The sequence below is a fragment of the Ictalurus punctatus genome, chromosome 7 (assembly GCF_001660625.3).
Source record: "Ictalurus punctatus breed USDA103 chromosome 7, Coco_2.0, whole genome shotgun sequence".
In the NCBI taxonomy this organism is placed as follows: domain Eukaryota; kingdom Metazoa; phylum Chordata; class Actinopteri; order Siluriformes; family Ictaluridae; genus Ictalurus; species Ictalurus punctatus.
Genome location: NC_030422.2, coordinates 23,823,736 through 23,838,267, shown reverse-complemented (window position 1 = coordinate 23,838,267; position 14,532 = coordinate 23,823,736). Strand labels below are relative to the sequence as shown.

General features: G+C 37.8%; 2 protein-coding genes across 3 annotated transcripts; both read left to right on the top strand.

Moving 5' to 3' along the window:
• On the top strand, nucleotides 1–6,723 carry LOC128628779 (E3 ubiquitin-protein ligase TRIM39). 2 transcript variants are annotated; one of them, XM_053681481.1, is made up of 8 exons: nucleotides 1–359; nucleotides 1,084–1,170; nucleotides 3,445–4,001; nucleotides 4,256–4,351; nucleotides 4,473–4,706; nucleotides 4,803–4,965; nucleotides 5,067–5,102; nucleotides 5,802–6,723. In XM_053681481.1, exons 2-8 carry the CDS (start codon nucleotides 1,107–1,109, stop codon nucleotides 6,368–6,370), a joined length of 1,719 nt encoding a protein of 572 aa, XP_053537456.1. In that variant the 5' UTR covers nucleotides 1–359; nucleotides 1,084–1,106; the 3' UTR covers nucleotides 6,371–6,723. The 2 variants fall into 2 exon arrangements, with proteins under 2 accessions (XP_053537456.1, XP_053537457.1); XM_053681482.1 differs by having other exon boundaries at nucleotides 780–1,170.
• A 588-nt stretch (nucleotides 6,724–7,311) lies between these two features.
• On the top strand, nucleotides 7,312–13,955 carry vbp1 (von Hippel-Lindau binding protein 1). Its single transcript, XM_017472815.1, has 6 exons — nucleotides 7,312–7,631; nucleotides 8,834–8,958; nucleotides 10,289–10,355; nucleotides 10,507–10,605; nucleotides 11,957–12,095; nucleotides 13,280–13,955. The coding sequence occupies exons 1-6, from the start codon at nucleotides 7,551–7,553 to the stop codon at nucleotides 13,354–13,356; spliced, it is 588 nt and encodes a 195-aa protein (XP_017328304.1). The 5' UTR covers nucleotides 7,312–7,550; the 3' UTR covers nucleotides 13,357–13,955.
• The last annotated feature ends 577 nt before the right edge of the window (nucleotides 13,956–14,532 follow it).

The window sequence follows — 14,532 nt, the reverse complement described above, 5'->3', positions numbered from 1 at the left end:
AAAGATGAAATGACGTGGCCCAGGAGAAAACGATCTTATCCGATAATCACAATAATCTGCAGAAGAAATAAACAACATTATTGTTATTTCACGTGCAATTTGAATGACTCATGAGCAGAGGTGAAGCTAGGGAGGTGGAGACAAACTGCATTGTGATCATATGTGGAACTGCCCCTTTATCAAACACTACGAAGTGAACAAGGAAGTGACTAAAGTGAAAGTGAAAAGCAGTTAGCTCCCATCGAGAGGAAACCCTTATTTTCACATTAATTTCTGAAATTAACTGCAGGATATTCACTGACTCTGGAATATAAATGCAGACAATTCTCACTCCCTGAAAAGTGGCAAGTAAAATAAAGGTATGTACTTCAGTGAATGTTTTATAGTTCAGAGGTTTTGTCAGTGTGTGATTTATCAGGATAAACTGCACATGTTAACAATATCAGACAGAGACAGGGTCTCTAACACACTGCTGAAATACTGACTCTGAAATTCAAACTGATTATAACTGTGTTTTTTATACTGTGTATTTAATGATCAGTGATCAACCGAGACAGCAAAGCTGAAAAACAGAGTCAAAGGTTCCTTTATTTTATTAACTGCTCAAAAGTGGAGAGTTGAACTGATTCCAGCATGAACATTTAAATACAAGTTAAAATACAATTATACTTTATGCTTAATGACTACATTTGTCCAAATGTGTGGGCTGAACTTAATTACCTGTGTGTGTGTGTGTGTGTGTGTGTGTGTGTGTGTGTGTGTGTGTGTGTGTGTGTTAGAAGTACAGAGGTGAGCACTGGGTGAAACATAAACACTTCTACAAACATATCAGGAAGTGAGAAACTGTGAATGATACAGTTAGTGACCTGAGAGCTGTGAGAATGATCAGTGAAATTCTGTGTTTATTACAATCTAATGAAGATGAGGAATGTTTACGTGTGTTTTATATCACAGTCTAAATGCTTCCAGTGTCATTGCTCATGTTTAACACTGCAGACAGGCATGCTGAGTCAAACAGACTAATCAGTATCACCTCATACTGTTACATGTGTGAACTGAATGATGTGATTTCTTACTGAAAAGATTCAAAACACAGGAAGAAGTAAATGGCTGAATCTTCATCACCAACAAAAGGCAGAAGAAGGAGGAGCATGGAACAACCAGATTCCTGTAAGTTATACAGCGTATATATGATTTATTTGTATGTATTAAATAGTTACACAGTAGTAAGTTACTGTTTATATAGTAACAACTAATTCACAATGACTTGCACTGCATGGTGGATGTGCTACATCATTTATTGAAGGACTGGCACAATATGAAATTTTGGCTGAAATTAATTGTTATAAAAATGATCTCAGTGAACGGTTTAATTGTTTTTCTGATGATTTTATGCCTCTGTTTTCAGATAAGAAGAACACTTGTGTAATAATGCACACACATCTCAGAAAGCTATTTATTGACAATGATAGTGTAACTATGGAGGAATATTTATTAGTTAAATATTTAAATATATAATGAAATAATTCCATAATTAGATATGTTGTTAAAAATATAGGAATCTGGTCTGCATGTGCTCCACATCATTTAAAAAAAACTACAGACTGATAAAAGTGACTTTGTTAAAGAAAAAAGTGTTATTGTTGGCGTGTTGCAGTGATACAGTGTAAGAGAAATAAAGCACTCAAGCACGTACAGTTTTCTGTGAAAATAATCAGCTCTGGGATGATAACGAAGCTTTGTGTCATCACACCACCCTGTCAGTGATTATTTTTAATGCAGGTACTTGTTTTTTATTTCTTATGTAAGAGCTACATTTGCAAATAATTAAATAACATCAACAAGAGCCGTTAAAATTCAAGTGTAAGTTTAGATTAGAATAAAAAGCCTTTTTCGTATGAGTACAGGAAAACATGTACAGGGTACTTGAATAGCCTGGAAAAGCATTATATTCACTTTCAACAAATTTAAGGGCATGAAAAGTCTTAAATGTCATAAATAGTGGGGAAAAGGCTTAAAAATAATTAGCAGAGGTCTTACATTGTGGAGTGTGAACAGAGTTGACGTTTGAATGATCAAACGTGTTTTTGATTGGTTGGTGGTTACTATGGTAACTGCTTTGCATGCTAACAGAGCTGCTGCAGTGGTACGGGATGCGCTGAGGTGGATGTGAAGTAATGGGGAAATGTAAATCTAACAGCAAGTGGCCAGTAAATAATCAGTTCTCGGATTGGTTAAAAGCAGTAGCAGGAAATGATTTGGAAACCCACAGAAGCATTTGTAAGAAATGCTTTAAAATTGGCTCTACGGGTGTTCAGGCCATGGAATGACACATGCAAGGGGAAAAGCTGAAGCAGTACAGTATGTGCGAGCTATAGCAAAATCCTATTGCTGCCTGTTGCTGTCAGGTAGCCAAGCAGTGCAGTGTTAGTACTGAAACTACTAGCGGACTAGCGTACAAGCGTACAAACGTCCAACCAGTAATCATTCAACATCTGAGCAATCTGCGGCTCTAGGCCCACTCTGAAAGCAGAGGTTATCTGGTGTAACGGCCATTGGAGAATCATCACTCATACACTTCCAATGACAGCAGTCATTATTGATTCAGTTTTTAAAGCAATGTTTCCCAACTCCGAGCTTGTGAAGACCTTCATATGCGGACGAGACAAGACTGGCTGCATCACCAGGTTCACTTTGGCTCGGTACGCTAAAATAAATAAGTAAATAACACTGTGCAGGGCAATAAACAAGGCTGTGTTTGTGGTCAATGTTGATGAGAGTCTAAAGAAAACAACCAAGACCAAGCAAAGAGATATTTTCTTTAAAATTATAAAGATTCATCATAGGGATAAAATTATAGAGATTCATTATCGAGATTATAATAGTGATTCTTCCATTAAAATGTTTAATCCCTGCGGTTTTTTTATACAGTTGAATTAAGTCTTAGCACTAAATTGTGGTGGTTTACACAGTGCTTTGCATTTTAAGTAGTTCACCTGTATTTTAATGCAGGATATTTGGAATATTAAGCATGTGTCTATATCCCTAAAAATGTATTGCATTATTGAAAAAGAAAACACATCGATGTTCATTATTATAAAATAAACATCCAGATGCATACAAGTAGCCTTAGTGGTCTTGATTTTGCAGTGTTGATTTTTGGTATCTACAGTTTTATAAACCAGCTGATTAATGATTTAAGGTGTTTTTAAACCATTTTTTCATTTGCGAATTTGGTCTTAATTGATCTTTTATTTTGCCCGACAAAATTTTAGAAGGCTTAAATTTCATGATCTCAAACCTGCAGATTCCCTGCATTCTGGTCTGTGATTTTCACACCTTCACTGCAGGTGCAGTTTACTGTATAGAGACAAGGTTGAAACTAATTACAGTATTTCTACACTATTTATAAACAATGCGTAACTTTTGTTCTATCAAACCTAGTTTCTCGTGACTCCAGCAGTCTCCTGTCTGAAGATCAGCTGCAGTGTTCGATCTGTCTGGATGTATTCACTGATCCAGTCACCACTCCATGTGGACACAACTTCTGCAAGAGCTGCCTTACACAGTGCTGGGAGAAGAGTCAACACTGTTACTGTCCATTATGTAAAGAGAAATTCACCAATAGACCTGAACTGAAGATTAATACAACACTGAGAGAGGTTGCAGATCACTTCAAGAAGAAAAGTGGTCCTGACAAACCTGAGGTTCTTTGTGATGCCTGCACTGGAGAGAAGCTGAAGGCCCTGAAATCCTGTCTGGATTGTGTTCTGAGTTTGTGTGAAACTCATCTAGAACCTCATAATCATGTTCCAAGACTTAAAAAGCACAAACTAATAAACCCTGTGGAGAACCTGGAGGACTACATATGCCAGAAACATGAGAGAGCTCTGGAGCTGTTCTGTAGAGATGATCAGACGTGTGTGTGTAAGTTCTGCACTGAAGGAGATCACAAGAATCACAACACTGTTCCTATAGAGGAGGAGAGCAGAGAGAGGAAGGTGAGAAACACTGATTAACACCAGATTTTGACATTCTTATGGATGTTGCAATTAAATTTATTCAGTGGTAGATAGATTTTGAATTCAGATAGAACTGATCCAAGAAAATGATTTGTTGACAATAATAATAATTTATTACTGAGAATTATTTGTTACACCACGCATAGGGAAAATTATGAAAAGTCACTTAACAAAACAGAGGGACAAATTTAATAAGCATGAAGTCAATTATGTTTCTTCTACTCTGTCCTCAGACACAGCTGGGGAAAACACAGACAGATGTGCAGCTGATGATTCAGGAACGATTGAAGAAGATCCAAGAGATCAAACACTCAGTAGAGCTCAGCAAAGTGTGTAGAAAAATACTTTGTGTATAGTTTACTTTACTTTGTAGAAATGAACAAACTGCATTGAACATTGTTTCACTATTCAGTGTTATCTGATGGAAGTGAAAATGTGTTCCTCCTTTAGAGAAGCACAGAGAAAGAGAAAGCAGACAGTGTTGAAGTCTTCACTGCTCTGATTCGCTCCATTGAGAGAAGTCAGGCTGAGCTGCTGGAGGTGATGGAGGAGAAGCAGAAAGCAGCAGAGAGGCAGGCTGAAGGACTCATTAAAGAGCTGGAGCAGGAAATCACTGTGCTAAAGAGGAGAGACACTGAGCTGGAGCAGCTCTCACACACTGAGGAGCATCTCCACCTCCTGCAGGTCAGTGTTCCTCTCTCTGCTCACTGGCAATGCAGAACATCACAGAACAACACTCACCATGCTGAGGGATTTCTCCTCTCTCCTGCTCTACTGTAGATTTACTCCTCCGTGTGCAGCCCTCCACACACCAAGAACTGGACTGAGATCAGTATTAACACTGATCTGAGTGGGGACACTGTGAGGACAGCTCTGTCCCAGCTTCAGAAGACTCTGAATGAGAAACTCACTAAAACACTCAATGACAAGTTAAAGGAAACAGGTGAGAAACTTCCATATTTAACAATTTTTAGGCATAAGTCTAAAATGTGTTGCATTTAAATGATCTTAAATCTAATGAAAGTGATGTTTTGTTGTGATTAGTTTCCACAGAGCTGAAGAGGATTCAGCAGTATGCAGGTACAGTGAGGTTTCTGATTTCCTCTCATATTAAAATGTACATATCAGCATTACACCACTGCATCATCAGACTGATTTTCATCTGTAGATCTCTCCAGCTAAAAGGAAGTCTTAAAGTGTCTCTCATGATCCTCCTCACTATAGTTCCCTATTACTGCCATGCACTAAAGCCCTTAAACCCTTTTCTACTTTAGAAAGACTGATCTTCTTCTTACATTTCACTAAGAAAGTCATGCAGGAAACATGTATGTTTGGACAGAGATTCACTTTATCCTTTTTTTTAAAAAAAAATTCATGAATAATTAACTTTAATTTCTTTGCCTATCAAATGTAAATGTTTTTGTGCAAGGCAAACAAAAGTCATGTTTTCTCTTATGTGTGTGTGTGTGTGTGCGTGTGTGTGTGTGTGTGTGTGTGTGTGTGTGTGTGTGTGTGTGTGTGTGTGTGTGTGTTTCTCTCATGTTCTGTGATTCTAAAATATGAAATAAAGTTTCAGAAGGAAAACATTTTATATTTCTCATCTTTGACAGGCTCCTACCATCAACTGTACAAGTTTTCTCTTTTTACAAGAGATCATTTAAAATGTTTCATTATTTAATCTTCTACAAATCCTCTTATAAATCCTAATGAATCTGATCCACTGATGATGATTTAATATTTTTACCTGCAAACTCACATCTCACTCTGTGTTTCTTGCAGTGGATGTGACTCTGGATCCTGATACAGCTCATCCCAAACTCATCCTGTCTGCTGATGGAAAACAAGTGACACATGGAGACACACGACAGAATCTCCCTGATACACCACAGAGGTTTAATAAATGTGCCTGTGTTCTGGGAAAGCAGAGTTTCTCCTCAGGGAGATTTTATTATGAGGTGCAGGTCAGAGGGAAAACTGCGTGGGATCTCGGAGTCGCCAAAGAGTCCATTAACAGGAAGGGGGACATTACACTGAGACCTCAGAATGGATTCTGGACTGTGATACTGAGGAATGAGAATCAGTATAAGGCTTGTGCTGGTCCCCCTGTCCCCCTCACACTGAGAGAGAAGGTGGAGAAGGTGGGGGTGTTTGTGGATTATGAGGAGGGTCTGGTCTCCTTTTATGATGTGAAGTCCAGCTCTCATATCTACTCTTTCACTGGTCAGTCTTTCACTGAGAAACTCTATCCTTACTTCAGTCCTGATGTAAATGCAGGAGGTAAAAATTCAGCACCACTGATCATCTCTCCTGTATTTAACACTGAAGGAATTTTCACCTCAAAGATATAATCGTTTATTAAATGGTGAGAATAAAAAGAAATATTTTCCTTTTTCTAGTAAATTTTAGAAATACATATTCCCCTTTTAAAGTTCTGTACAGTTTATTTTAATACTTGTTTGTTTGTTTGTTTTGGATAAACAAATAATTTTCATCATTCAATCTGTTTTTTACACGTTACGATTATGGAACTTAATACTTGTTTTTTCACATAAACAAATTTATTTTAATCCTACAGCGTGTTTTTACACGTTATGATTGTGGAACTTTGTCACTACAAATCAAATATGAATATAGATTATTTACAGTTCACACTGAGTTTTACTGCAGAATTTAATCTGATGAATAAAATGTATGAAGTTCAGCTGCTGATGTCTGTGTAGATACAACCGAACACCACTGAGTTTCTCCTTCAAACTTCATCAAACACAAACACAATCACAATCATCTTTTATTTACAAATAAACATGTCAGGGTTATTGTATTCTTAAAAAAAAGAAAAAGAAAAAGAATGAGTGAATAAATGAATCCTCTTTCTGAACTAATTTCTGCCATCTGCTGGTAGAAAGGTGAAATTGTGTGGTCTATTTTTATGGGATCAATTTCCCATCAAAAGTATTGCGGGATCGAAAAATAATAAGTGTGAATCAAACATTTAAAAACACATGCAGAATTATATCGCACAAAACAAACTGTACATGAGTTCAAAGTTTTTTGAATCGCGCACATAATAATTTTCCTTGGTTATATTACTGTGTTTTTGTGCTCTCTGACATTATCTGCTCATGTTTTCTTTCTTTGAACGCTTGTGCTGTTTTTCCTTCTCTCTTGTTTCCACATTCTCCACTTTTCCAAATGCTGCAGTTCAAGTTTCATGTAAATGAGGGCGGGCTTTAGCGTCACCATTGGTCCACTACAGCTCCTCCTCTAGCCAATCAATCCAAGAGGGGAGGTGACGTCCTTCCATAATTTATTTATTTATTTATTTAGATTTAAAGCCTATATTTTTACTTAGACGTGTTATTTAGAATTCATTCCTCAGCCATTAAACTTGTCTCCATGGTAACGCCATAAATCCCATAGAGCACAATTTTACGTCGCGTGGAGCGTTCACGGTAAAAGGTTCGCGCGCCCCAGAGACAGTAAACTCCGAAATCTACGTAAAGAGGAAGCGCTCTGGCTCTTTCCAAAATGGCGGCCACCATAGAGAACAGCAGTGCTGCAGCTGCGAATAAGAAAAAACATTTAGGAATTCCTGAAGCAGTGTTTGTAGTGAGTAATCACCTGTCAGAATAATGTGCTTATTATGTGTGGGGTAAACACGGGCTCTTCTGTAAGCGTGTTAATATCTTTAGAGTAGAGGCCGTGGAGATTAGCCGTTAGCTTAGCCCGCTATGCTAACACGGTTCAGGAGCTGAAGTTCCTCCGTGTCCTTTTAAGGCTGTGGCTCATGCTGGCTAACAGGCTACAGCTAACTCACGCCTTTATTATAAACCAGAGACTTGGTCTTGCGGGTATTTTCAATTCGAGGTCGCTTCTGAAGTCTGTCCGTGAAATAATTCATTATGACTGTTCAACTGTTTTCTGGATTATTATTATTATTTAGTCTGTTACTGTTCTGCAGAGCTGATGGGTGACGAAGTGTGTGATTTGATGAGAGCATGGAACTGATAAAAGGTGAAAAAGTGAAATACTGAATCCAAGTGAAAGTCTAATTCCTAAAACCTACAGGCAGGATGTGGTGGAAATGAAATATGTGAAATATGAAAGTGTGAATTTGATTAATGTGCATTTTACATTGACAGCATTATGTGGAGAAAAGTGTTCTGTATTCTCCATTAAAATACAGTATCTCCTCATGCTAGTGTAAATAGATCAGGGTCTAAGAATACTATCAAGCTAAAACCCCCGTTAGAGAGGAGTTAATACAGCAAGAAAACAACACACGCTTGATGCGTGTCTTTCTTGTATTTATTCATTTGATGGATGCTTTTGATCCAAAGCGACTGCTGGGTTGAACGTCAGAGCATCAGGATCCAACAGTGGCAGCTTGACAGTACCGGGATTCAATCTCGCATCCTTCTGATCAGTAGTAGTGCTTTAACCGCTGAATCAGCTCTGCCACACAGTGTAGCTTCCTTCTGTACACGTTGAGGAACAGCTGGTCAACTTGAGCTGTACTAGAGATGTGAAGGGAATGATTGTGTGATAAATATGACCAAAAATGTGTTTTTATCTTTTCTTTAAACACACTTTATTTATTTATTTATTTATTTATTTATTTATTTTCTGTTTTTTGTTTATTTATTTATTGATAAGATGCACTGGGCTGTGTCCCACACTGCATGCTACTGAACTGTATGTCAATATAGAAGTGCTGTCCTCATTAGACACATTATTTCTGTTATTTGGGACAAAGCCCACATCCTGACGGTTTGCTGAAAGACTGTTGTTCTCTTCGTCTTGCGCCACAGGAGGATGTGGATTCGTTTATGAAGAAGCCCGGCAACGACACGGCGGACGTCGTACTGAGGAAGCTTGATGAACAGTACCAGAAATATAAATACATGGAAGTCAACCTGGTTCAGAAAAAAATGAGGTTTGGAGAAATGTAATCCTGTCTTGCGAAGTGTTGCTCAATGGTTGAAGGGTCACTTTGTTAAAAATTAAAATTGCGTTAAATTTCCATAACTCAGCAGACTGGTGCCAGGGTTAGGCTAGTTTGCCTACCTGTTCTTGGGGGATTGTGTTGGTTAGTGTATTTACAAAACTAGCCTTTGTAGTATTGCAGCTATGAGATTTCTTGGCTATTTTCTAGTTCTGATCTAGTTAATGTTTATGTAAACTAAAGCTTTTTTTTTTGTATTTTAAATCCCATCCCATCCCATTGAATGGTGCTACTTTCATGAGTTAAAAATGTGTTTTCAAATCTTGAAACCTGAAACTGGAAGTCAAGTCACACTACAGACCTTTCATCAATTATGTAGTCAGTTGCTCTAGATTGGCTGTCTGTCCTTGTAAGATGAAGATTTTTTTTTTCCAGATATCAAAGTGACCACACACCAGGGAAAAACCATCAAGTGCAGTGCACAGACCGTATTGTTTTACATTTGTGACATTAGGATAGTGTGCCACAATCAAAAACAAAACCTTTAATGCATTGCTCTAAATGCTTTGTCTCTAATGAAAGCATGGTATTGCTTTTTTAATTACTTACTTCACGTCATAATTTTCTGTCGTATTGCATTTGTTTGACGTCACTGCATTGCAGTAATGACACACTGAAATGCATCCACTGTCTAATCACAGCACTAAGCTGCACTCGGGGTGGGGTTGTAATCAGAGAAGTAGATTTCCAGGAGACATTGCAGTTCATATGAAGAAACGTCATTTATACGTTCTTATTGGTTCTTTGGTTCTTCATTCCTTCTGCACTAAGTGTTCAACCCATAATTGTTACTACAACGTTATAAAAGTGTTAATAGGACTAAAATGTTTCCAGCTTACCACAGGACCTGGTTATGTTTTGAAATTTCTTACTTTTAATGAGGAGAAATTGCTCTGCTTATCAATGACTTAAGAGCAGTGCAGTGAAGGTTTTGCTTTTCAGTCTGGAGCATCCCTTCTTCATAAAGATCTTTTTATTATCACGCTTGGTCTCTTTACAAGGTATTTAAATTATTATTAGGATGTGGTTTCCTTCGCATGGAACATTGCCCTTTTTATTTATTTATCTATTTTCATTTTGTTTACCTGTGGAAGCTGTAATGCTTCCATGATTGGTATTCAAATGTGAAACAGTGCCACCATGTGTGAGATTGAGGATCACTGCTATGTACAATGCTGGTGTGTGTTTTATTTTTTTTTCCAAGTTTGTTAAGATGCATATTAAGGTTTTTAGGGTTTTTTTTTTTTTTTCACTCCTTCAGGTTGAAAAACCAGATTCCACAAATCAAGCAGACGTTAGAAATCTTACGGCACATGCAGGAGAAAAGGGTAAATTCAACACCTTTTATTCGGTCTCCTAGTTGACTTGATTTATCATTCTGTCTTCATGTTTATCTCTAGTCATAGCTTTCTGACTATATGCTGACCATCTCTCTTTTTTTATTAATATATTCTGTAATATGTCCATGTCTCAATTCAGGACACTACAGATCCAATGGAGACGCACTTCCTATTGGCTGATAATGTGTACTGCAAGGCCTCTGTCCCGCCCACGGATAAAGTGTGTTTGTGGCTTGGGGTAAGTACTCGGACACGCTTCTGCAGGAACATGCCACCGTAAACATCATCTTGTTACCGATCATAATATTGTTATGAACAGAAGATTCAAAACAGTGTCAGATTTTTTTTTTCTGATGAAGCCATAAATTCTCACACCATTCACAATTTGATATTTTAGAGAGAGGAACAGAATGGACATCAAATTTAACACATCTGCTCCCCATTCACACCTGAGACGTTGTAACAGTATCAACAAGTCACATGACACCGGGGAGGGAAAATGGCTAATTGGGCCCAATTTGGACATTTTCACTTAGGGGTGTACTCACTTTTGTTGCCAGTGGTTTAGACATTAATGGCTGTGTGTTGAGTTATTTTGAGGGGACAGCAAATTTGCACTGTTACACAAGCTGTACACTCACTACTTTACATTGTAGCAAAGTGTCATTTCTTCAGGGTTGTCACATTAAAAGTTATAATCAAATATTTACAAAAATGTGAGTGGTGTACTGTGTGTGTGTGTGTATATATACACATATATGTATGTATATATGTGTGTGTAGATGGATGGATGTTCTGCTTCTTAGCATAATATGTAAATAGCAAACTCTTCTGCTATTTTATATGAACAGCTTTTTAGTCTCTCACCTTGGAAAAATGAAGACATGAAATTTAACTGAATTAAAAAAGAGCATTAAATGTGTAGATTTAGACATCTTGATTTTTTTTCTGTTAAAATGCTTCTACAAATCTAAATTCTGAGTTCTTAATTTCAGATTTCATGACATTACCCAAGTAGTGGACTAGTTATCTTTCCTGTAGTTAAAGCAAAAACAGCAGGACATTTTAGACTATTTTAGACTAGTTTATTAGTGCAGTTAAATGCTAATAAAACACAACAAGGAACATGTCAAGCCACACTTCAGTTAACGGCCAGACACAGGCTACGAATTACATTCCCAGCTTCAATGTTTCCTGTTCTAGAAAACAGAGAATGAAGCTGGAGTTGAATATGGTGGTCCATGTTCAACTCTAACTTCATTCTGTTTTCTGGTCTGAACTAGCTGAGTGGGATAAGATGGTGACGTGCAACACGTGGCACAGAAAGCACTATTTCACACATTTAAATTCTTATCTTATATATTTATAACCTTCCCTAAATTTTTGGTTTTGTGCAAACTAAATGTCTATGTTAAAGAGAAAATATGACTTTATAATATACCATATAATCAGAATCAGCCATCCAGTGTGAGTTAATCACTTAACATCATGTTTTTCAGTATTTCTCTGAGCTCTTAATAGCATTTAAAACAAGTGATAGTGGTAGCTGGTCATCACGGTTCTTCATTGGTGATCTCTTCCTGAAACAGGCCAATGTAATGTTGGAGTATGACATAGATGAAGCTCAGACACTGCTGGAGAAGAATCTCGGCACGGCCTCTCGAAACCTGGAGTCTCTGGAGGAGGACCTGGACTTCCTCCGAGACCAATTCACAACCACTGAAGTCAGTATCCTTACAGAGCTGCATTTCCTGGCAGGTTGCACTTTTTGACCTTTTTACGATTCCAGTGATGTCATTCTTATTTTTGGTTGCTGTATGTAGTTATCGTTAATACTTCTGCATTAATGAAACTCTTTTTGTTTCAAGTACTGAATAGAGCTGAACTTGAATCTAGACCATGCAGGAGCTCAGCATTGGCATTTTCACACTGAGTATTAGAGTGGGTTCTGAATCTAAAACAGCAGCGTGGATTCAGCCGAGACCCTCTGAAGAACTCGCATAGCTTCAGTATGTCTTGTACCGATCGGTCAGGTTTAATAGCATCAGTGAGACTGTAACTGATAGAGATCTTCATGTCTGATCCCAGTCAGGTTTCATGTGTTCTCAGGGATCGCTCTGGCTTTCATCGGTTTGCATTTTACAGAGTCAGCTTGTCTGCGCTGACCTAATCTGGTTATTCGGTTTCAATTAATGTTAGCTATTACACTTGCAGACAAAGGAGAACCCTTCCATGATGTCATTCTGGGTTTTCAACAGAACATCATCTCTACTCTCCATGAGCTATGAGAGGGATGCAATGGCTAAACTATGAATTATCAGCTTTTTTCGGAATTTGAACATTCAATAGTTGGATGGGAAATACTGTGTGTATGCAGTTATTGTTTGTGTTGAAAGCTAAGATCATTTTATTCTCCTCTTGTGCAGGTTTCCTTGCACTCATGCAAAAACACGTCTACACCCAAACATATTCAGCTTACACCCAGAGTTATTTGCTCACAAACAAAATATTAGAATACCAAAAATGGTGCTACTTATGTTTGACTTTGTTCTCCTCATACTTGGTAAGTGTGCTATGCACCTACTTTCCCTTTAGTAGAGAAAACATTTTATTGTTTCTCGCATGTGAATATAAGAAGAGTTTTGGCATGCATGGTTTGAGGCATTGAATGTTTTTTGTCCGAAATGCAGTAAGGAAAAATTTTCAACTTTATTTAAAAGATTTTTTTTTAATAAATAAAAAGTAGCTTAAATTTGATTATCCTTTTTTTGTACCTCTGTCTATTTTACCAGTACTTTTTAAAAGTTATGTGAATTAGGATTTTGAGGAAGGAAACCACCCAGTCTTTCAGTATCTAGAATTCTCAGTGTAACATTTTCTGAACAAATATAGGCCTTAACATATTTTTTCAGATATGGCACGTGTGTACAACTGGGATGTCAAGAGGAGGAGCAAAGACAACCTTCTTAAATCAGCTGAGAGGTCTTAGAGGAGATGTAACACTTCCCTGTCAGTGAAACACCCCAGTCAGTTTTCCTTCACACTGTTATCTATTGATTTTTGTTACTTTCAAAGTATTTTTTCAAGTAAAAAGGAAATGGAAATGAAACAGAAGTCATAATGTCAGTTGTCTTTACTTTTTTCCCCCCCATTATCAGTAGTTGTTTGCTTTATTGTACCTGGTTGTTCCTCTTTTTCATTTATTTTATGCTTACTGACAAGTCTGGTGTTCCTGACGCTGAGTTCAGCTGTTTTCTCTTAATTGGGGGGGGTACTGCTTTTGAAAAAGTCTGAGTGAGGAGATGCTGGATAAAAGGGGTGGATTGCTCTAAAGGGGGAAAAGTGTGTTTAATAAACCCTTCCAGGGGAAACGTGTTGACTGGTTAACCTTCCCATCTGTCCTGACTCCTTCCACTTGCTCCTGTCTCTTTCCTTCTTCTCGACTCCACAGCTCTTACCTCTGCTGAAACCTGTGCGTTTTCCTCTCCCTTTTTACTTCGTTTTCAACTGTATTTATTTGTTAAATTGTATCCATTAAAACTGAATGAGCACCTCACAATGAAGCTTTAGGGAAAGACATAAAGCGAATACAGTGGTCTGTGTTTTTTTTTTCTTCCCCTTTTCCTCCCACCCCAGGGTCTGTAGATTCCTCCCTCTGTCCAAAAGCATGTTAGTAGATGGATTGATGACTCTAAATTGCCCCTATGGGTTTGTGTGCGTGTCTGCACACACTCATGATCTGCAATGGGTTGTTCCTGGAATAGGCTCTGAATTCACCATAAGCATTACCAGGATACAGCACTTACTGAAAATGACTACACTCACTGACCACTTTATTTAAGATGCCTGTACACCTGCTCATTCAAGCAAATATCTATTCAAGCAATTATGTGGCAGAACAATGCATAAAAACATGCAGCTTCAGTTCAACATCAGAGGGATGGGAGGATGTGATCTCAGTTACTCTGACCATGGCATGGTTGTGGGTGGCAGATGGGCCACTTTAAAAAAAAATTATAACTGATTTTCTCACACAACAGTCTGGAGAATTTACACAAAATGTTGAGAACAACAAAAAACTTCCATGTGAGAAGCAGGTCTGCAGGTGGGAATACTGACCTCAGTACAAACACTTTGAACCTTGAGGTGGGTGGAGGACAACAGC